Raw genomic sequence first — 21,398 nt, forward strand, 5'->3', positions numbered from 1 at the left:
ACTACAGAGGTTGGACTGCAAATCCCACAATTCAACACACTAAATGAAGGCAATCATGGGCAGGGAACACCACACATTTAAAACACAACACAGGTGATAACATATGCAATTACAGGCAGGCTAAAACTACAATTTTTAACTGTAACAACCACAGGCATAGACAGTAAACACAGAAAGTGAAAATCGTTTTTTAAACAACTTTTTGTCTTCTGAAGAGACAGCACTAGTCTGTCTCCTTACCACTTCCTGGACTCTGCTCACTGCAATCTGGGCCACATGTAGGCTGCAACTCACAAGATGGAGGAGAATGATTTGGGGTGCACCCAGCAAGGCCTTAAGGGGCCTGGGCAGGTGTGAGAGGAGGGTTCAAACTTGCCTGGTAGCTGAATAGCCAATGGTCTGCTGGCCTGGGGTGGGGCCTGGGCAGCTGCTTGCTCCTGTTCAGAATCTCCTAGGAGACAGACAGGCTCAATCCACAACTTTGGACTTCAGCAGGTAAAGGCTTCACTAACTCGAAATCTAACAATACTGATTGAATAAAGATTTACTCCCCCTGCTGGCCAAAAAACGAAGTGCACAGGCCCCAGTAAATACAGTTTCAACAGCTCACAGAAGCACCCTCTGATGTAGAAAATCCCTGTTGCTGGGGGGGGGGGGGCAGGGGGGCTGGCCTCACTGGCTTGTGAACACAATATAGAGGCTGGGGGTGCACTGTTTGAGCACACAGGCCTAAGCACAGAGTATACACTGCTTACATACTTTATACATTGCCTTTGATTTAAGTCTGACTGCTTTGTGTCAGGTTAACAGGTATTGAGCACAGGTTTATTTTATTTACTTTGTGTGACATCTTGTAGGAAGTGGCTTTATCCTTTGAGGTGTACACTTACTTCCACCCCAAATAATAATCCACTTACCTACAGCTCTGATAATCTCCCAGAGTTCCAGAAATAATTTTCCTATCTGGATGCTTTCTTGTAGACAGTTGTTGATCAGAGTATCTTAGTAGCATCCTGCTACAGAGAGTCTTCTTTAGTTCTCTCTCAAATGAACTGTGTGCTAAAATATTTTCTTCTTGTGCAGATACCGTTATCACTGACAGCCAATTTTATCTGTGGGCTACCTAAATTTTACAAACCATTCCTCTTTCAGCAATGCATCTTTCAGTTCCATCATCACCTGAAAATTTGCAAAAGGCATTTCTTAAGAAAAAACGAGATTTCATTCAGCAATCTTCTAAAAGACTTGAAGAAATAAAAATTAAGCCGAGACATTCCAAGAAACCTGCACAAACTGTCCTATCAAAAAAAGAATCTCCACAGCTAGCTTCGCAAACTGACTCACCTCTTGGCTCTGGTAAGCATACAAATGCATTGGCAAAGGGTAAAAATATAAGATGGGAGCATGTGCAGAAAGGTTTTGCAATCCATGGGGAAAGTACTCCAGTAAATACTTGAAGTGACAGCAATTCAAAGGCCCATGACTGGTGTGGATTTATTTAAACAAACACATACTAAACAAACGGGGGAGAATAAAGTGATCAAACCCAAATAATCTCTTGGCATAAATATGGGGAAAAAGAAGACTAAAAAAGGAATTGGCATTGAGTGTTGATACTGTTTTTGTTGTGGTGGTGACAATGTAATGACTGGAAAGTTAAAAATTATAAATCCTAAGATCAAATAACATAGATGATGCAAAATTTATCATTGTACAAAGCTGTTTAATGCTTTTGTGAAATGTCAAAATGCTTTTTTCTGTGGCATGCCTGAATGTGAAAAAAGTACGGCCTAGTGTTAAGGCCATAAAGGAGGTCTGGTGAGTAATACCGGATGATTTTGCACAATTGGAGCACATCGGCACTGGGTAACAGGGGAAATGAAAAGGAATTAACAATTAATTTACAATATGCAGCTTAGGTTTTAAATACCGAACAATTAAATTGTTTCCATTATAAATTTCATCTCTAGGTGCACTACCTGAAGGAGACAGGTGCCACAGTTCCTGCTACCAATAAGTAAAGTCCACATTTGTAAAGCGCACAATCACCCGTAAGGGTCTCTAGGCGCTGGGGGCCGTCGGGAAGATTAAGCGAGCTATTGCCCAGAGTCACATGGTGCTGGGCTAACCTGCCGCCGGAGCCGGGGATCGAACCGTGGTCCCCAGATTCCAGCGTCAGTCGCCCTGGCCGCGGCGCCACACCTCTCCCAAGTGCTATATACAGTCTTTATAGTCAATTAATTAGAACTTCATTTGTTGACGTAAACTTGAAGATTATGCAAAGCAAGTAGTTATCTTTCTGTGACACAGATTGGTTTTCTTTTTGACGTGTGTCTCTTCAGTAACATTATTGCAAATCCGTTATAGAAGGTCATTCGAGTCAAATGTGTATGCTAATGGTTTTTCTTTACTCTATTTAAGTACAAATACCAGCTTACTCAATTCACTGTAAACAACAGGGAGGGACATAGGGGGACAATGTTTATAGGGGTTCAATGTGCGTGTCCCATCAATCTATACAACAAAAAGATGCACACAGTTCCCCTGGGGAAGGGTAATAACGTGGTGAAGTGAACTATCTTCCTCTCTTCGTGGGGTACAAAGGTGTTAGTGTACCAAAGTGAAACAGGGAAAGGTATCCCTTTTCGGAACTAGGGATGCCTCACACAACAGGCAGGCTTAACGGCTGTTGTCATATCACCAGCTAGTCGTCTCGTATCATCATCGGCTTCCTGCTCCAACGTCAAGCCGGCGCTGCAATGCCTGACGGGTAGCACTCGGTGCTACACTCTTGTGGAGATCTTTTGTTCCTGGCCGTTGAGTGAGTGGGTGTGAGGGCCCCTACAGTGTGAAGTAGTGAGCGTGAGTGAAATGTGGTGATAAAAAAGGTTGGTGTAGTCTACTCCATTCGTTTTATTCGTGTAGTTCACCACCTTGTTAAAAACAAGAGGGGCATTGGGACTTCAGCGGTTAAGGAGGATTAGTCCCGTTCAACCCTCATCTGTGAACAGGTCAACATGTTTCATGCCGTGATTTGACACGTAGAGAGCTGCTCTACGTGTCAAATCACGTCGGAGCGTGGGACTAGGTGGAGAGGCCACGCTACTGCGTTTATGAGATAATTGTCACACAACGCAGGTCCCACGGGAACAGCCTTGGGGCACTTAAGCCCACCAGTGAGGGATATACCTACGACGCAGGAACTCTCCTTGCTGGAGTCGGCAACCACACAGGTTGTATCCTTCACACGCCTCAGCCCCGTGCGGGGCTTATCACTAAGTTTATGAGCACACCCTAGGTCCTGAAGAATTGCCAATTCTTTGTTGGGAAACCCATTCTCAAATGTCTTAAGTATACTAAATCTGTGATCAATACTAAACCGATAGAAGGCATTTTGGAATAGTCCTGTAATACTCTTTTAAGAACTGTTGCATGCGTTTGTGAATCGAACCGAAATATCCACCTCCATAATAGTAAAATTGGAAAGAGGGTGCAGTTGTACAAATTTTATACGAATAGTCCTTTTTATTTTCATTTTAGAGTACTACAGACGTGCGTTTTTACATTGTCCAAAATGCCTTTATGAGCAGGCCCATGGTTCCTGGTACTGTCCCCTGCACGAATAATAAAGATAACTTGGGTATTACTGGTGCTGTTACCTTTGTTCTTCTTTTATGTGCAACTGCTACAAGTACTACAGAATTTTCCTATGGAATGTCTGGTGTTTTCATCAGTTTACTAATCTTTTTCAGTAAAGGATTTGGCTACTTTAACCATTTAAGGCTTAGGCAGTGACTAATCCCCATCCATGGAGTAATTTATGTTTGTAATCAGTTTCAAAGTGTGCCATGTCGTGTTTCATAACACTGACATGGCAGTGATCTACTGAACTCATACAGCTAGAATAGAAATTGAGACCATGCCCTGAATTTTAAGGCAATGAAAAAAGGAATTGCTCTTGGATGATTGTCAGACAGGGATGCAGAGTGTTTCAAAGAGGGAGGACCAAATCTCTGAGAACACCAATCATGTATGGGAGTTGCAAGAGTCCAGGCAGCGAGCAAAGATAGGAGAGAGGACTATTGTTGTACCTGATCTGTTGTTTTAATGATAGTTTGCGCGCTTGTTGCCGTGCCTAGTAATGCAGGTGCCATGCTTTGCGGGCTTCATTGATTCTATTTTGTTTAAATGTAATCGCGTATTTTCTATGGGGCATTCCACAATTGGCAGTTCTATGTTTATGTTAAAGAAGAATAAACATACTCACGTTTGGATCTTTCTTTGTGGATATTGTCTAATTTGTTGCGACTTGAATGCAACACGTCTTCAAGGCAAGCTGGAGCGAACCAAACTGTGCTCTATGGGTTCAATAGAAGGCTTTAAGCAGATTCTGCCCCCCCCCCCCCCCCCCCACCAAGACACAATTCAGAGCCAACAGCACAGTAGTGACACAGCAGATTTTAGAGTACTTGGCACAGCCCTTGCTGCTTTGTTCTGAATATCATGGAGACATTGAATTAGGCTGTTTGAAGGGCCCACCTAAAGGGAGTTACGTTACTCATGCCTGAAGCTAATGATGGAAGTTGCTGGCCTCTTTCAGGCAGGCCATGATTTTCTTGTGTGTGTGTGTGTATGTATGTGTATATATGTGTATATATATATATATATATATATCTGATAAATATGCCGTAATTTAAGGAAGAGGCTGAGCGGAAGGTCAGGCACTTGCATACATATGCCACAGCCAGATCCTATGGTGAGGAAGACAGAACCCTGGCACTGTTGACACGCCAATCGTATTCAGCCCATATGATGATGCAATTAGAAGGGTACTCACTTGACACATTATGTGACCCAGATGCATTACTAGCCTAGTTTGTTAACCATTATTCCAGTTTTTACCCAATTTGCATGTCCAGATCCCAAGATGAGTACACCGCATATCGGCGCCTCGCATGCCGCTTCTAGTAGAACCCATCAAACTAAACGAGATTATAACTGCGATCTTGGGTCTTCCCACTTATAAAGCCCCGGCTAACAATGGATATCTATCTGCGTTCTATAAAGCCTTTGCTTCTTTTCTGGCCCCCACCAGCAAGCATTTGAAGAAGCACTTCAGAAAAAGCCCTACAGCAGGGCACTCTCCCTCCCTCCTTCAAGGAGGCTATCCTACTTACATTCTTGAAAACCTGAGAAGTTGCCTATGCACACTGATGACTATGGACCACTTTCACTTATAAACACTGATTCAAAGATCTTTGCCTAGAATATATACTGCCAAACAGGCTGCTCCGACTCCTCTCTGACTTGGTCCTCCTGGACCAGGTAGGATGTGTACCTGGCAGATCAACAGCACCTAATTTACTAAACCTGTGTGCTCTTGTATACCAGCTGGAACCAGACCACAAGGTGATGGCAATTTTCCTGGATGCCACCAAAGCTTTCAACTCATTTATTTATTTATAAAGTTTTATATAGCGCGAACATGATCCCGAGGGATATCGGAGCTCTTTACAATTGTGGGGAAAGGAAGGTCACAGTTGCAGAACAAGAGTCAAATAGGAATACGGACAGAAAAACATATCAAAATAGAACTCACAGGAAAAGAACGATTAAAATTACACGGGGTCAGCAAAATAATAAGAAAATAACTGGTACATATCGAGATGGAATAGCATCCAGCGCAGGGTTTAAAGGTGTAAGTCCAATGCATTAGAGCAGACGAATCAACAACCTATTAAGGAAGAACTTGTTCATAAGGAATCTTTTTACTTCCAATTTGAAGGTAACCTTGGAGGAGATTCTACGTATTTCCTGTAGGAGAGAGTGCCAGATCTTTGGAGCTGAGCCGGAGAAAGCTCGCTGGCATGTTCTCTTTCTGCAAAAAATCTGAGGTTTCAGGAGGAGAGAGTTGGCACTCCTAGAAGGTCTACCCCCTCCGGATAGTTCTAGCTTTTGCGCTAGATAACTGGGGGTTTTGAAATGGAGGGCTTTGTGCGATAGGCAAGCAATCTTTAGCTGTATTCTTGCTTCGTGGGCAGCCAATTTAGGGATTTCAAGACTGGGAGATATGCGCATTTCTTTTGGTACCCATAACCAGTCTGGCTGTCGCATTCAATGGGGCCCTTAATTGGGGCCAAGGTATATTTGGGGAAGACCACAGAGCATAGCACTTTATTCACCGTGCTGGCCTATATGGTATTTCCACCCGCTTCATTACTCATACTGCTACTATACACTGACCTCACCACCAATGTGCTCCCCAAGGAGCTGCAATCTGACCCATTTGCCATAGAGCAAGTTAGTCGTCAGGACTGCCTGATGTCTCCAATACTGTATGCTTTGGCATCTGAGCCCTTGGCATGTGCAGTTCGACAGCTGCATGGGCATAGGGGCCTTGCTTTCTCTCTTAACTTAATTGTGTCCTAATACACAAATAATTTTACACTACATCTGTATAACATGACCCAAAACCGTACCCCTGCATTCTGTGATTTCATTCTGTTTAAGGCTCTTGTGGGCATATCGATAAGCTGGAACAAATCTACCACATACCCACTGGCAGCAGCAATGCCATTCTGATAGATACATCTGCCTTGTGGATTCCTCACCTTGTGAATATCCCCCTGCGTCAGCAGCTTCCGGAAATTCTTTTTGTAGCTTCGCGCCGACCGACGTCACAGAGGCACGGCATCGCGCGCTACTCTGCTGACGTCACCGACCCCATATCAGGCCCACGCCGGCGTGATGACATCAGTTCCCTTTTTTCCGCGTCGTCGACGCAAACGGTTTTCTAGGGATCGTCCATAGCTTTTGCAGTAACTTTGTTACCTTGTGTTGTTGGTGTTTCATTGTCTTCTCTTTCGACTTGTCTTTGAAGAAGACCGGATTTAAAGCCTGTGGGGAATGCGGCAAGACCATGTCCATTAAGGATCCGCATGAATGCTGCTTATGGTGTCTTAGCTCCGACCACGACGTCGAAGACTGCCGGTCTTGTAAGAAGATGACACCTAAGGCCCCTCCGGGAGAGAGAAGCTAAGCTTCTTGTGGCGAAGCTTAAAGGAAGTAAGGAGAAGAAGAAATCGAGGTCGCGGATTCGACGCTTGAGGTCAAGATCTCGCTCGAGGTCGCGATCGGACTCGTCCTCTGCCCATGCTTCGAGATCGTCTAAAAAGAAGCATAGGAAGAGGTCCCATGAATCCCGACATCGCTCGAGGAAGGATTCGGGTTCTAAGCCGAAGTCGCAGGTGAAGCTGGTTGAGAAAGAGGTGGTGTCTTCGGCTTCGGAAGATCAGGACGCATGGGGTGAGGCGTCGCATGCGAATTCGCCAGGTTCGCCGAAGCAGACAGCGAATCCATCTCCGGTTCCATTCCATCCTCCGGATCGGGAGGATGAAGGTGACGGGGAGATGGTTGGAGAGGGAGAGGCTCCGTTCCCTGAAGGTCTGTCGACTCCGGTGCACCAGCCTGAAGAGGAGGCCGACTTCGTTTCGACTCCACGCCCTCAAGAGCAGCCTGGGGGTTCATACCCAGCTTTTCCGGCTCCAGGTCAGGATCTGACGCATTTTCTAAATGCGATGTATGGTATTTATTCCAGGGCTATGTACCACTCTGGGACTCCTGTTGGTCCCACGGGTCCGATGGCGTTTGGTCTTGGTGTTCCCCAAACCTATGCTCCTGCGCCCTTTATGCCCTTTATGCCGGCTCCAGCGCCGCATTGGCATTTTCTGACGCCGGCGAGGCCTTCGACTCCAAAGCCATCGACGCCGAAGTCGTCGACGCCGAATCCTTCGGCGCCGATTCCATCATCCCTGATGCCGAACCCTGAGCGACGTCGTGGGATTCTTCCTCGTCCGGCGTCTGGCTCGGCGCCGGCACCGGCTTCGACGGAGCCGTCAGTGGATCCGGCGGCTTCGAATGTGAAGTGCAGGTCGAGGCGTGAAGCCCAGAGGCTGATGGAGGAAGAGAGGTATCGTGAGGAGTATTTGGAGGAGGGTGAGCTGCAGGATCCTGAGGACCCTTTTGAGGATCTTTCAGTGGCCAGTGGCCTTGAACTGTCCCCTGAGTGGGATTTGGTTTCAGTACCGGACGAACCCTCTAAAGATGTGGCTCCTTACCATGTTGTGATTCAGAAGGCTGCAAGTTTGTTGAACATTGCTTTACCTACTGCTGAGTTCAAGTCAAATCTTCTCACAGAGGTCCTTCACTCTCCATCATCAGTGTCTGAACCATTGCTGCCCTTTAATGATGCCCTTAAAGATCCAATTTTGGAGGTTTGGAAGAAACCTTTATCAGCTCCTGCTGTGTCTAGGGCTGTTGCCAGGAGGTACAGAGCTGCTCCTGATGACCCAGAATTTTTATCCACTCACCCTCTGCCTGAGAGTTTGGTGGTGCAGGCGGCCTGTTCCAAACGATCAACGGGAGCTTTTCCTCAGGTTCCAGCTGAAAAAGAGTCGAGAAAGCAGGATCAGGCTGCTAAAATGGTTTTCTCCTCCTCCAGTATGGCGCTGAAGTCCACAAATGCGACCTGCCTAATGGGGCACGCCCTTATGGACACTGTAAAACAGTTGGTGCCCAAGTTGCCGGAGGTGGATAGAAAGGACTTCCAGGAGGTTATCTCTGATACTCAGGCTGCAGCAAGGCAGGTGATTCAGAGTGGATTGGACACGGCGGACTCTGTGGCAAGGGTCATGGGCTCTTCTGTAGCAACGAGGAGAGCTGCGTGGCTGAAGTCGAGTGAATTTTCATCAGATGTCCAGTCTACGTTGTTGGATCTCCCGTTCGGGTCTGGTTTATTTGGCAAGAAGGCAGACGCTGCTTTAGAACGCTTTAAAGACAGCAGGGCGACAGCCAAGTCATTGGGCCTTCAGACCAGGGGCACTTTTGGAAGGCGTGCAAGAGGATTTAGCAGATCTTCTTTTCGTTCCTACAAGACAACGCAGCAGCAGCCACGACAGCAGCAAAACGCGCTGTACAGGTCTTATAGGGGCAAGCAAAGAGGTGGTTCTCGAGGCCGTCAAATCTCCTCCTCTTCCTCTTCTTCCCCTTCCCAGCCTCCTGCCAACGCAGCAAAGCAGCCCTAGATCCGCCATTCTGGATCATGTGGGTCCGGTGGGGGGTCGGCTTACCCATTTCCTACGAGATTGGGAATTGATAACATCGGATCTTTGGGTTCTCAATCTCGTGGGGAATGGGTATGCTCTTCCCTTTCGGGAGTTTCCCCCAAATTACCCTCCTTACCAGGATTTTTGTTCGGAGGACCACCTGCTTCTCCTGCAGGAAGAAGTCCTGGCACTGTTCAGAAAAGGAGCGATAGAGGTGGTTCCGGAGCAGGAGAGGGGTCAGGGATGCTACTCGCGGTATTTTCTGATCCCCAAGAAGGATGGCAGGCTTCGGCCAATCCTGGATCTCAGGATCTTGAACCTTTACCTGAAACAGGAAAAGTTCAAGATGCTCACTCTTGCACAGGTTCTTCAAGCGCTGCTGGAAGAGGACTGGATGGTGTCGATCGACTTGCAGGATGCGTATTTTCATATTCCCATCTTGAAGTCGCACAGAAAGTATCTCCGTTTTACGGTTGGGTCGCAACACTACCAGTTTGCGGTTCTTCCGTTTGGTCTTACTACTGCGCCTCGAGTCTTCACCAAGGTGATGGCAGTGGTGGCAACACATCTCAGGAGGTCGGGGATTCCTGTATTCCCGAATCTGGACGACTGGCTGATCAAAGCGGAGTCGCCAGAGAAGGTGCTCCTTCATCTGCAAGAGACAACTCAGTTGTTGCACAGGTTGGGTTTTTCGATAAATGTACCCAAGTCTCACCTGGTGCCCTCCCAGCGCAACCTGTTCATAGGTGCGGTACTGGACACTACTGTATGTCGTGCATTCCCTCCTCCTCAAAGGATTCGCGACATACAGGAAATGATTCCTTTATTCTACAATGGAGCGGTTGTTCCAGTCCTGAAGGTCTTACGTCTGCTCGGTCTGATGGCTTCTTGCATTCTGTTGGTCAACCATGCACGCTGGCACATAAGGGCACTCCAGTGGTGCCTCCGCAGGCAGTGGTATCAGCACAACGGAGATCTCAGGGAGTCAGTGAGGATCTCCAGAGAAACTGCAGCGGATCTGTCTTGGTGGAGCGTGGAAGGCAATCTGTCGCAAGGAAAGCCTTTTCAACTTCATCCATCGGTGGCCACGGTAATAACGGATGCATCCACTCTAGGGTGGGGTGCTCATCTGGGGGACTTGGAGGTCAAGGGTCTTTGGTCTCCAGAGGAAAGGTTGCTTCACATCAACCTGCTGGAATTACGGGCGATACGTCTGGCGCTCAAGGCCTTCCTCCCTTCCCTTCGCGGGCAGTCAGTTCAGGTCCGGACGGACAACACGACCACGATGTGGTATGTCAACAAGCAGGGAGGGGTGGGGTCGCAGTGTCTTTGCAGAGAGGCTCTGCGTCTCTGGTCCAGGACCACCAGATTTGTCTGATGGCAAATCATCTGGCCGGAGTTCTGAACGTTCGTGCAGACAGTCTCAGTCGGCAGTTCTCTGCCGACCACGAGTGGAGGCTTCATCCAGAGGTGGTTCGTCACGTCTTTCGGACGTGGGGAACTCCTCGGGTAGACCTGTTCGCCACTCGCGAGAATGCTCACTGCCCGTCATTCTGCAGCCTCCAGTTTCCAATGCAGGGAGCCTTGGGGGACGCGTTTCAGTTGAGTTGGGACTCGCAACTCCTTTACGCGTTTCCTCCCATACCCTTGATTCCTCGGGTTCTGAGGAAAATTCGCCAAGACCGGGCCCAAGTTATATTGATCGCCCCGATTGGCCAAGAAGGGTGTGGTACTCGGACCTTCTCCACCTCTCCTCTCACCCGCCGCTCCGTCTCCCTCACAGGGCAGATCTCCTCTCCCAGATGGAGGGGCAGGTTCTACAACCCCACCTCCAGACCTTACACCTTCATGCCTGGAGATTGAACGGGGCAACCTGAGTTCCTTTTCTCTCCCACACGATGTGGTGGATGTCATTTTGTCAGCCAGGCGTGACTCCACTAAGTCCATTTATTCCTATAGATGGTCAAAGTTCGTTGCTTGGTGTGGGGAGAAGTCCATTGATCCTTTAAGGGCTCGTTTGTCCAATATTCTTCAATTTGCTCTTTCCTTTGCCCAGCAGGGTTTTGCGGTGGCAACCATTACGGGTTATTTGTCGGCCTTATCGGCTTTCCTTTGTTTGCCTGACCAGCCCTCTTTGTTTAAGTCACCTATTGTTTTACGGTTCATCAAGGGCCTTACCAATAAATTTCCTCCCACTCCTTTTATTGCACCTCCTCACTCCCGATGCCTTGTTACAAGTCATCATGGCCCTTGTTCTCTCCCGCCTGGATTTCTCAAATTCCATCTATTATGGCTTGCCCAAATGTTCCATCAACAGGCTGCAAGTCATCCAAAACCAGGCGGCGAGACTGGCCCTCGGGATTCCGAGGTGGCAGTCCGCCAAACCCCTTCTTATCAAGCTACACTGGCTTCCAGTCAACTTAAGGGCTGCCTTTAAGGTTGGCTGCCTCACCTTTAAATCTCTTTTTTGTCCTTGCCCCGCTTTTTTGAAATCCCTTATTCGACCCTACTGCCCCTCACGTAACCTCAGATCGCTTCACTTACATCTTCTGGTGGTCCCCCCTTTCAAACTCTGTAGATCTGGGGGCCGAAGATTTGCCTTTCTCTGCCCCAAACTCTGGAATTCTCTCCCCCTCCCAGTTAGGACCTCTGGTACCCTCATTCAGTTTCGCAAATCACTAAAAACCTGGCTTTTCCCACAATCCTGCTAATTCCCCTCTGTTTCCTCAGCACCTTCTCAGCGCCATGATACCTCCGGTGACAGTGCGCTATACAAAAATCCCCTTAACATAACATAACATAACCTCAATGGGACTTGAACCTTGTTCTTACATTTTTGATGGGTTCACCTTTTGAGCCTTTTGTCTTTCAAGACGGTCTTCCTTGTAGCAATTACCTCGGCAAGGAGGGTAAGTGAGCTTCAAGCTCTTAGTTCAAAGCCCCCGTTTTTATCCATTCATGCTGATCGAATGGTTCTTAGGACCAGGGCTGCTTTTCTGCCGAAGGTGGTAACTCCTTTCCACCTGGGGCAATCCGTTACCCTTCCTACCTTCTATCCTCCCTCTCACCCTTCCCAGGAGGAGGAGCGGCTTCATCGCTTGGACCCTAAGAGGGTGGTGAGCTTCTACCTGGACAGGACAAGAGAGTTCAGGGTGGATGACCGGCTGTTAGTTGGATTTGCTGGCTGCAGGAAAGAAAGATCTGTGCACAAGCGCACGCTTTCAAGATGGATAATTTTATGCATCAAGATCTGCTACTCCCTGGCGGGTAAGGAACCTCCAGAGGGTATAAGGGCTCATTCTACTAGAGCTAAGTCTGCAACATCTGGCCTTTCTAGAGGTGTGCCTGTAGAGGACATTTGCAGAGCCGCGACTTGGGCCTCCCTCCACACTTTCGCGAAGCATTACTGCTTGGATACCGAGGTGAGGAGGGACGGCCACTTTGCGCGCTCTGTCCTCCAGGATTTCTTGGTATAGAAGAGTGGACACCCTCCTCCGGGAGTGGGGACTGCTGTGGGACTCTATTCACAAAGTGAGGAATCCACAAGGCAGATGTATCTATCAGAAGAACAAGTTACTTACCTTCGGTAACGCTTTTTCTGGTAGATACAGTATCTGCCTGTGGATTCCTCACTGACCCGCCCGCCTCCCCGCTGTCCACTCTTGTATACCATGTTTATTGTATATATTTATTGTCAAAGGAAATATTTATTGCATTTTGCTTTCCCTTATTGTTTTCGCACTATGTGTGTAATCTGGACATTGTGTACTGTGTATACTTTGTATTGTTCTACTGCCATTGGTCCGTCCGTGTGTCTCGAAGGCACAGAAAAAAGGGGCAGAACTGATGTCATCACGCCGGCGTGGGCCTGATATGGTGTCGGTGACGTCAGCGGAGTCGGGCGCGATGCCGTGCCTCTGTGACGTCGGTCCACGTCGGCGCGAAGCTACAAAAAGAATTTCCGGAAGCTGCTGACGCAGGGGGATATTCACAAGGTGAGGAATCCACAGGCAGATACTGTATCTACCAGAAAAAGCGTTACCGAAGGTAAGTAACTTGGTTATCTGATACTCGGTCAGTTCCCCCTCACTTGATGTCAGATATCGTTAAATATCTTGTGAATTGAGACAGGGCAACGTGATTGCAAAATAGTACGGTACTGTCATGGTAAAGATTACAGATACACAAATAGATCTGAGTCACCCTATCATTACACTGCAGGATCACCCTGATGAAATTGATAATACTGACCAAATTATTATGCCTCTTCTTCAACATTCCAATATCCCCCAGACAGCACTTTTTCAAAACATTTAAGTCCCTGATATTCACCTTACCTGAGCAGACAAACTGCCTCATACATGATCAGTTTGGCTGTTGAACCCAATATTGCATATCCCACCTCCATGGGGATGCTAAGGCAAACCCACTCCAGTGGCGAAAACACAGCATGGGACGGTCTTTGGAGGAGCCGCAGGAATCCTATACTGTACTCACCGAGCAACCCTTTTTGCATTCCCTGTTGTTGTTACTCACCAGCGAAAGAATTGTTCTCCCGAGATTGGCTAAATGGGGGATCAAATCTCTTGGCGACCTTTTCCCAATAACTACTTCCTCTAGGCCACAGTGGCCACTAGTAAAATAGACTCCTTGATGACACGTTTCTAAATCTTGACACATTTCTATAACTACGCTATAGTGCATTTTGCAAAGCTTGATATGCGTCCTTCCCACAGGAGCTGACTACATCTAGATCGCTGACCCTGTTCCTTACTGCTCAGTCCAGCAAACGATTGGTAGCTAAGCTGATTTTAGAAATGCAGTCAAAGGCCTCCATGTGGCACCTAGCGCTTAATCACTATTGGAAGGGGACCTGGGATAGTCTATACATGATAATGAGTGCACATACATTTGTGGCTATCTTGCGCCTATTTCTCTTAATATCTGCCCCTGACTCATACATTTAAAATTTTTGAAACCACATGTACCATACATCTCTTAAACTCAATAAATGGAAATGTTGTACCCACTCCTGCTGCGTTCGATGAGGAACCCCGATTTCATACAGGGGATATATTTGTGTGCAAATTGTGAGCTACTGGCGCAGGGTGTTCCAACTCATACCTGACATGGCTGGCACAGCTATAACACCAACCCTGAAAATGGCCCAATTGGAATGCATAAGTAACTTTTCCTTTGTGAAGCGCAAATTCACTTCCCTGGAAAAATGACATGTCACGTGCATCTGGGGCAGCGACAGCGCCCCAACAACCAAGATCTGGCTATAGAATTTGTCCTACTGCAGTGAGCAACTAGAAACAGTTTGTCCCAATCCCGCCAGCAAAGAGCCCAGGAATATTTGGGATCCAGTGTACTCCTACTTACTTACCCAGTATCTGTCCCATCCCCCCTCGCCCCACTCAATGACCACGAGGCAGCACCATAAAACCTCACTGTGGCTCACAGATGGTAGATGCGACTTGCCCTCGCCTGTGACAACACTGGTGTGGACTCGGTAAGTCTGACCCCTAGGCCCTGGAAACATAGTTATGCCAATTGGATACAAGGAGGGACTCCTCTAGCCATATAATAATGTGGTCTATGAAATGTAAAAGCACCATGATAGAGAGCCATATTCCCTCCTTGCACTCCCTTCCTCATTTGCAGCACATCATTTATACTCAAACATATCATGTATACTCGAACATTGTATTGTTGAGGTTACTGAAATAAAATGATAAATGAAGAAAAAAAAGAACAGTTTTTTGCAGAAAGACCTGAACCCTTCTGAAGTGACCCCAGCCTCCCCTCTTCATATACCCAGGGCCATAGAGCTCAGTGTTGAATAGACCCTTAGCACTTGGCATATAGGAACTATGAGCTAACTTGGGCCTAAATGGGGCTAGGATATTCTGGCTCTTCGTGTATTTTAAATGTTTACATTTTTTGGGTTGCTAAAAGTCTTTTTAATAAAGTAAAGCACTGACTGAAGATTGAAGTTACTGAGAGTTAACTTTTGTTTGGAATCTCTAATTGGTTCCTCTCTATGGAGAGGACTGTTTTCCCCCGTTACCCTTTGTGAACAAGTGTCTAAAGTGAGTTTCTTGGCTGTCCAGTTCTTAGAGTCCACTGGTTTTTGGGCCCAATGACACCAGTGGCCTATAGACTTTATCTGTGGGTTCCTAGCCAGTCTACTACATAGGAAACAACTGTGTGGGCTTCTCCCCTTATCCAGTGCCTAAAGTAAAATCCTTCACCTCAATCTTCAAACTTTTAAGTTGGCCAATTGATGCTCCAGTAAGCCAGATTGAATTTTTCTCTGACTTTTATGCTAGTAAAAGGAGCAAATTGACCCCCCCCACGACTTCTTATGAATTCAACTGAAAAATATTCTCAATATATATCCTTGAGCAATCCACCAATTAAGTGATGTGCCACAAAGATGTGGTACTCCCTTATCTGATCTGTCAAAATCTGTTTTACAGTTCACTTTCTCCTACATGAGAGCAAAATATTTTCTTGTCAAAGCGATTAGATCCTTTTTCCGAATCTGTTTACTCAAATGTGATATTCTGCACTGTTCTTTGACAGTATTTTACTAGGTGAATCCACTAACTAGAAATGGAAGTAACAGCAATGTTTGTCTCATAAAACCTTAGGTTTTTTCACAGTAACAGTTAATTAGGGCACCCATCCTTCCTTAATCGCTCCCTCCTGATCGGGTTTGCCAAAATAATTTGAATAAAACTAAACCTTAGAAAATCAAAAAAGTGTTCTTAATTGCAGTATTATCTGCACAGTCTTGGCATTCTCAAAACCATCTATAGGTTGAGAGCCTAAAATGGCAGGGAGAAAGAGACCGTATTCCCTCATTTGGAGCTAGAGTCGCCTTGACATCGGGAAATACCGGAAGTCACAGCCCATATTCTCTCTCCGACTCTGAAATCTGAGTCAGGTACACAGTGTGTACGCAGTAAAGTTGGGGAAAGTCGCAGCACCGACTGCCAACGGTATGACTTACCAGGCGACCTCCTGGGCGAAGGACTTAGGGAGCTGGCCCTCGAGCGACCCTCTGAGGAAGAAGAGGACTGCGCCCAGCGAGGGGCAGTTGACCACTGCGTCGCCAACAGCATCATGTGGCGCTCCTGCAATGTTGACAACTGAAGCTGAAGACACGAGCCGCACCATTCGTGTCAGGGTGCGTGCCTAGACCACATGCAAATAGGATGAGGGTGCGGGTCGACATCGTAGGCCTCAAATGGCTCTAGAAAAGCACACTGTTTCATCTGGTAGGCCAAAATGGCCAGGGATGCAGCACTGCCGATCAGTTTGAAAGCATGGAAAGGAAGAAACTGATGTCAGCGCATCAGAGGAAGGCTTATATGGACTCAGACAACATCACATCCGGTGGATGACGTCGTTACAGAGATGCCATATACTAATTCAGAGGTACTGCGGTAGAAAAATTTCCAGATCCAGTCTAGCATCTGGCTATAATTCTAATGTAAGGAATCTGCAGCTAGATCTAGTCTCTACCAATTTGATAGAGACTTTTAACTGCAGATTCCTTACATTTGAATTTCCCAGGCGTCAAACTGGATCTGGAAAAGTTTTGTGCGAGCAGTAGACCTGTGCGCCGTCAGGTGGCACCATCTGGCGCCCCGTGACATTGCCGGAGTCTTCAGTTCTTTTTTTTCTCTGCCAGTTACTACTGATCTGGAGAACAGCTACCCCTCTGTCTCTTTTTGACAGGCTTTTTTGACATTTTGTCAAGAGAATTTTTTCCGGTGTGTCGAAGGATAACCACTAGATGGGTAGGTTTCAAGCCGTAACTGGCCTCAATTTGGTCTGTTTGTGGTGTCTCGAGTGTGACCACGACTTGGAATCATGCTCGGACAGTCTTGCCATGGCTCCGAAGGCCATGCGGGAGTGATCCATAAAGCTCCTTGCAGCCCGGCAATCTGTATCCAGGGCGTTTCATCAAAGGTCTTGATCGAAGGTTGCTGGACCGCTCCAGGAGCCCCAAGTCCTCCTCTTCGCATTCGAGGTCCTCTGGACACTCGGGGAAGAGGCACAAGAAGACGTCCAAATGGATTTCGACTTCACTTCGCCTGTCGCCCGTCGACAAGACAGGTAAGGAGCATCGTTGCTCTAGGCATGGTTCTGTGGAATCGTTGCTGGGTCTGACTCTGCATCTCCCCCCCATTTCCAGGAGCCAGAATGATCCCTGCTCAAGTAAAAGAATTCTTTGAGGCCATGCGCTGCTTTTTTGAGCCGGCCTGTGGTGCACCTTTGGGCCCCACAGGTTCAGAGGAGGCCTCACCAAGCTCCATGCTGGCTGCTCCAGCCTCTGTGCCGGTGGGGTCTCACGGACCAAATTCCGGATCCAGGTCAGCGCCTTATGTGCCAACATAACCATCCCCAGCCCTGAAGACGATGCCTAAAGAGCCAGCCCCAATCTGATAACCGATGACTCGGATCGACGTCTGTCGTCATTGACTCGGGCGCAGAGGGAGCCCAGAGGTTCTGCGTCGTTGCCTGTTCATTTTGAAGAGGTTTCAGGCATGGAAGGGGTCTCTGGACCCTTTGGAACACCAGTTGGATGCTCCTTGTGAGCAATTGTACTGATATGAGGAGCTTAGAGAGCCCTGTGAACTGGACACATCCAGTATGGTATGCTCTCTCTGCCTAGTGAGGCTACGGAGGAGGAGGTGTCCTCTTATGCCATGGTGGTGACTGAAATACTTCAACTTTGGGCTACCTCCTCCAAACTTATTTTACCCTTTAATGAAGCACTGACAGCTGTCCTTCTATGCATGTGGTCCAAGCTTAGCATAGGGGCTCCTGTGAACAGGACAATAGCACGCCCCCATCGCCCTGCGCCGGGTTATCCAAGTTTTCTCAACCAACATCCCACCCCTGAGAGCTTGGTGGTTCTGGCTTCAATGTCTCATTGTTCCCTTGCGCTTCCCCGGATAGGGAATCCAAGAGGCTGGACGCACTTGCGAAGATGTTTTCTTCCACCATTCTTGCATTGCGGTCAGTGAACACTGCATGCTTATTGGGCCGCTTGTCGCACAACTTATGAGAAACGGTTGCACAAGTGCCTCCACCGGTCCTGGAGGAGGCCTGTGCCATGATCTCCCAGGGGGTGAAAGATGGGAGAGATGCAGCAAAGTTCACCATTAGGTGTGCTCTAGATAAGACTGATTTGCTGTGTAGAGCAGTTTTGTCGATGGCGGCATTATAGCGGTACGCTTGGCTGAGAACGTGTGGCTTCTCAGCCGAGGTTTAAGCTAACCTCATGGACATGCCCTTTGACGGGACTCATCTTTTTGGTGAAAAGGCATACTCTGCTTTGGAGCGTTGCAAGAATTCTTGTGCTACGGCCAGATCCTTGGGTCTCCCGATTTACACCTTGTGGCCAATGTACCTTTCACCCCTTTCGTGGCTGTGGAAGGGGTTATCAACCACGTCAGCCATACCCCCAGCCAAGGTCCTGCGCAAACTCTCCAAGTTGTGCAAGGGCCTGGACGTGGTTGATTCCAACCTCATGGGAATGGTACCAGAAGTAGTCTGACACCCAGTTCACAGCAGCTGCTGCCTCCAAGCATTCCTAGTTTCGTTCTGCAAGACCATGCAACTCCATTTGAAGGGAGAATTAAACATCATTTTTGCTGGAGGTCCATAACTTCGGACAAATGGGTCTTGCAGATCATTCAGGATGGCTATGCTCTTCCCTTTCTTTCTGTTCCTCCTCCTTTACTGCCAACTCAAAAATGGCTGGCAGATTATCATCTTTTACTACTCGGAGAGGACGTTTCAGCTCTCCTGGCCAAGGGAGCTATAGAGAAAGTTTCGATTTCTGAAGTAGACAGTGGTTGTTTCTCCCGCTATTTTCTGAAATCGAAAAAGAACAAAGGTCAGTTATATTCTGGACCTCCGGACCGCCAATCTCTTTCTCAAATAGAAGTACAGGATGCTCAGGTTGGCTCAGGTCTTGTCTACTCTAGACCAAGGAGACAGGCTGGTAGCGTTGGACATGCAGGGTGCATATTTTCACATCTCCATTATAGGAGGCTGGCTTAGTATATGGTGCTTGTGAGAAAGTGACATTTGTCTTGCATTGTATGCCCCCACTTTTTGCTGAATTGCTGGTGTCCTTTGAGTGTGCCCTGGGCTCCTGCCAATCAGGTACCCAGGGCATGTGTTCCTTCCCTAAAACAGTGTTGAAACCTAAACCCAATTGGCATCTCTGGCCCCTGGTAAATGGTACCCGGGGCACTGTGAGCAGAGAAGACCCCTAAGGGCTGCAGCACTTATTGTGCCACATTTAGGGGCCCTGGACCCTGACACACACACACACTGCCTTTGCAGGCTGAGTGTCTTGGTGCAGAACTAAACAGTCGACATGGCACACATCCCTGTGTGCCATGCCCACAAACACACTGCCCTGGCATACCTCAGTCACCCCTCCAGCTGGGTGCACTATGCCAGTGGTGTGGGCACCGGTGCATGATCCCTGTGCCCCTACAGTCCCCAGGGCCATTCCTGGGTACTGTAAGTGCAGTGATGCCATTAAGAGTATATGGTGCTGGGAAGGTTGTCATTGCGAACTCCACAGCACCATAATGGCTACACTGAAGACTGAAGTTTGGTATCAAACTTCTCAGCACATTAAACCCACACTGATGCCAGTGTGTGATTTAATGTAAAATGCACTAAAGAGGGCATCTTGGAGATGCCCCTGAAACCTAACCAACTCCCAGTGTCCTGACTGCGTGGCTACCGAGGCTGCCACCGCCAGTCATGTTTCTGGACCCCTGGGTCGAGAGCTTGCCGCTCTCTGGGGCCTAAAACAATGCACATCCTTAGATGAGGTGCCAAGCCTCCTCCCCCAGGATGGGCAGGGGAAGCTTCAAAGGCATGCCGCCTTTTGTGAGCTTCCCCCATGCCAATTGCTGTACTCAGCAACTGGCCCCCACAGGTTCTGACCCCCACTCTGGCTGGAAGACAGGCGGGAAACGCTAAGTGAGGAAAGGGGGTGTGCCCGCCTCTGCCAACCCCACCCCTGAGGTGGGAGAGGTGAGGTGAAGCATAACTCCGGGCTCCCGCCATCTTGAGGATGGGGAGCCCTGCCCCATCAGAGATAGGCTCCTGCCCTCCTCCCACAGGAGAGGAGCAGGATAAGGGGGTGTACTCACCCCAGGACAGGGCCCAATTGGTCCCTGCCATTACCCTACCTGTAACGCCCCTAAATTTAGTATTTAGGGGCACCCTGAACCTTCCTTCCTCAGGCCCCGATTCCGAAACAAGAAAGAACAAGAAGAAGACCTGCCATGCAGCTGCTAACAAGAGGACGACACCAACTGACTTGGCCCCAGCCCTACCGGTCTGTTGATCCTTGAACCTGCTCCGGCTAAACCTCGGCATCTCCTGTGGACAGCAACCTCGAAAACCCCGAGGACCTGTCTGCCTTGCTCATCTAAAGACTGGGACTCCCACGAGCAGTGGTTCTGCTCAAACAAGCAACACCCCTGGTGTCAGCCAGGAACCGCGAATCCAGCACACTCTGCACCCACCGAGCCCGACCTGTGCCCGAGTGAACAAAGACCACGAGTACGCCCCCCGCGATTGTGATCTGAAATCCAGTGCCCAAGGACCCTCCTCGACGCTCCTGACGACGCCTGCAGCCTCACAACCAGGCCCCCTCCATCCGCGACCAGCTGAGGGTAAGATTTCCTGACGCCAAAAGACACCTCTGCACCCGGCGCCCCACGGCCCCCTGTGCCCAACTCCTGTGTGTCTACCGACGGTCCAAGTTCCCAACTTACCTCTCGAATTGGTGGTCGCACCTGAAGAATCTCCGTCCCCGAGCCTGCAGCCTTTGTTCAACTTCCAGCTTTCCCATTGAATAACATTGGGCGCCCGAAGGCCCAAAATCACCCTGCACCCAGCTGCCCGAGTGCCACTGGGAGTGCAGCACCTATCCTACTCTACTTCCCCACTTGCCCTGTGTAAGTGACCAGGAGCTCAGTTCCAACAGCCGCGTGGCCTGCCTGCTAGCAGCCACCGACCGAAGACCCATATCCTCCATAGGATAACATTGGGCCTACTCTCTCTGCACCCGGCTGCCCCTGTGCTAATGAGGGTGTAACAACTGTTCTTACCTGACCCTGGGAGACCCCTGAGTCTTACCCCAGAACCTTAACTCTGCCAGTCGAGTACTTACCCAAAGACCGATAACTTGATTTTCTCCATAGGGTAACATTGGCTGGTTTCACTTGGAAATTG

At 48.4% G+C, this 21,398-nt stretch overlaps 1 protein-coding gene across 4 annotated transcripts in view; it reads left to right on the forward strand.

Moving 5' to 3' along the window:
• CEP295 (centrosomal protein 295) overlaps positions 1–21,398 on the forward strand; it is a 627,693-nt gene that overhangs the window by 573,679 nt on the left and 32,616 nt on the right. For all 4 annotated transcript variants that reach the window (XM_078656965.1, XM_078656962.1, XM_078656963.1 and 1 more), the window contains one exon: positions 1,153–1,356. In XM_078656965.1, the coding sequence (XP_078513091.1) occupies positions 1,153–1,356 (204 nt within the window). The remainder of the gene's footprint in view (positions 1–1,152; positions 1,357–21,398) is intronic.

The sequence above is a fragment of the Lissotriton helveticus genome, chromosome 8 (genome assembly GCF_964261635.1).
Source record: "Lissotriton helveticus chromosome 8, aLisHel1.1, whole genome shotgun sequence".
NCBI lineage: Eukaryota > Metazoa > Chordata > Amphibia > Caudata > Salamandridae > Lissotriton > Lissotriton helveticus.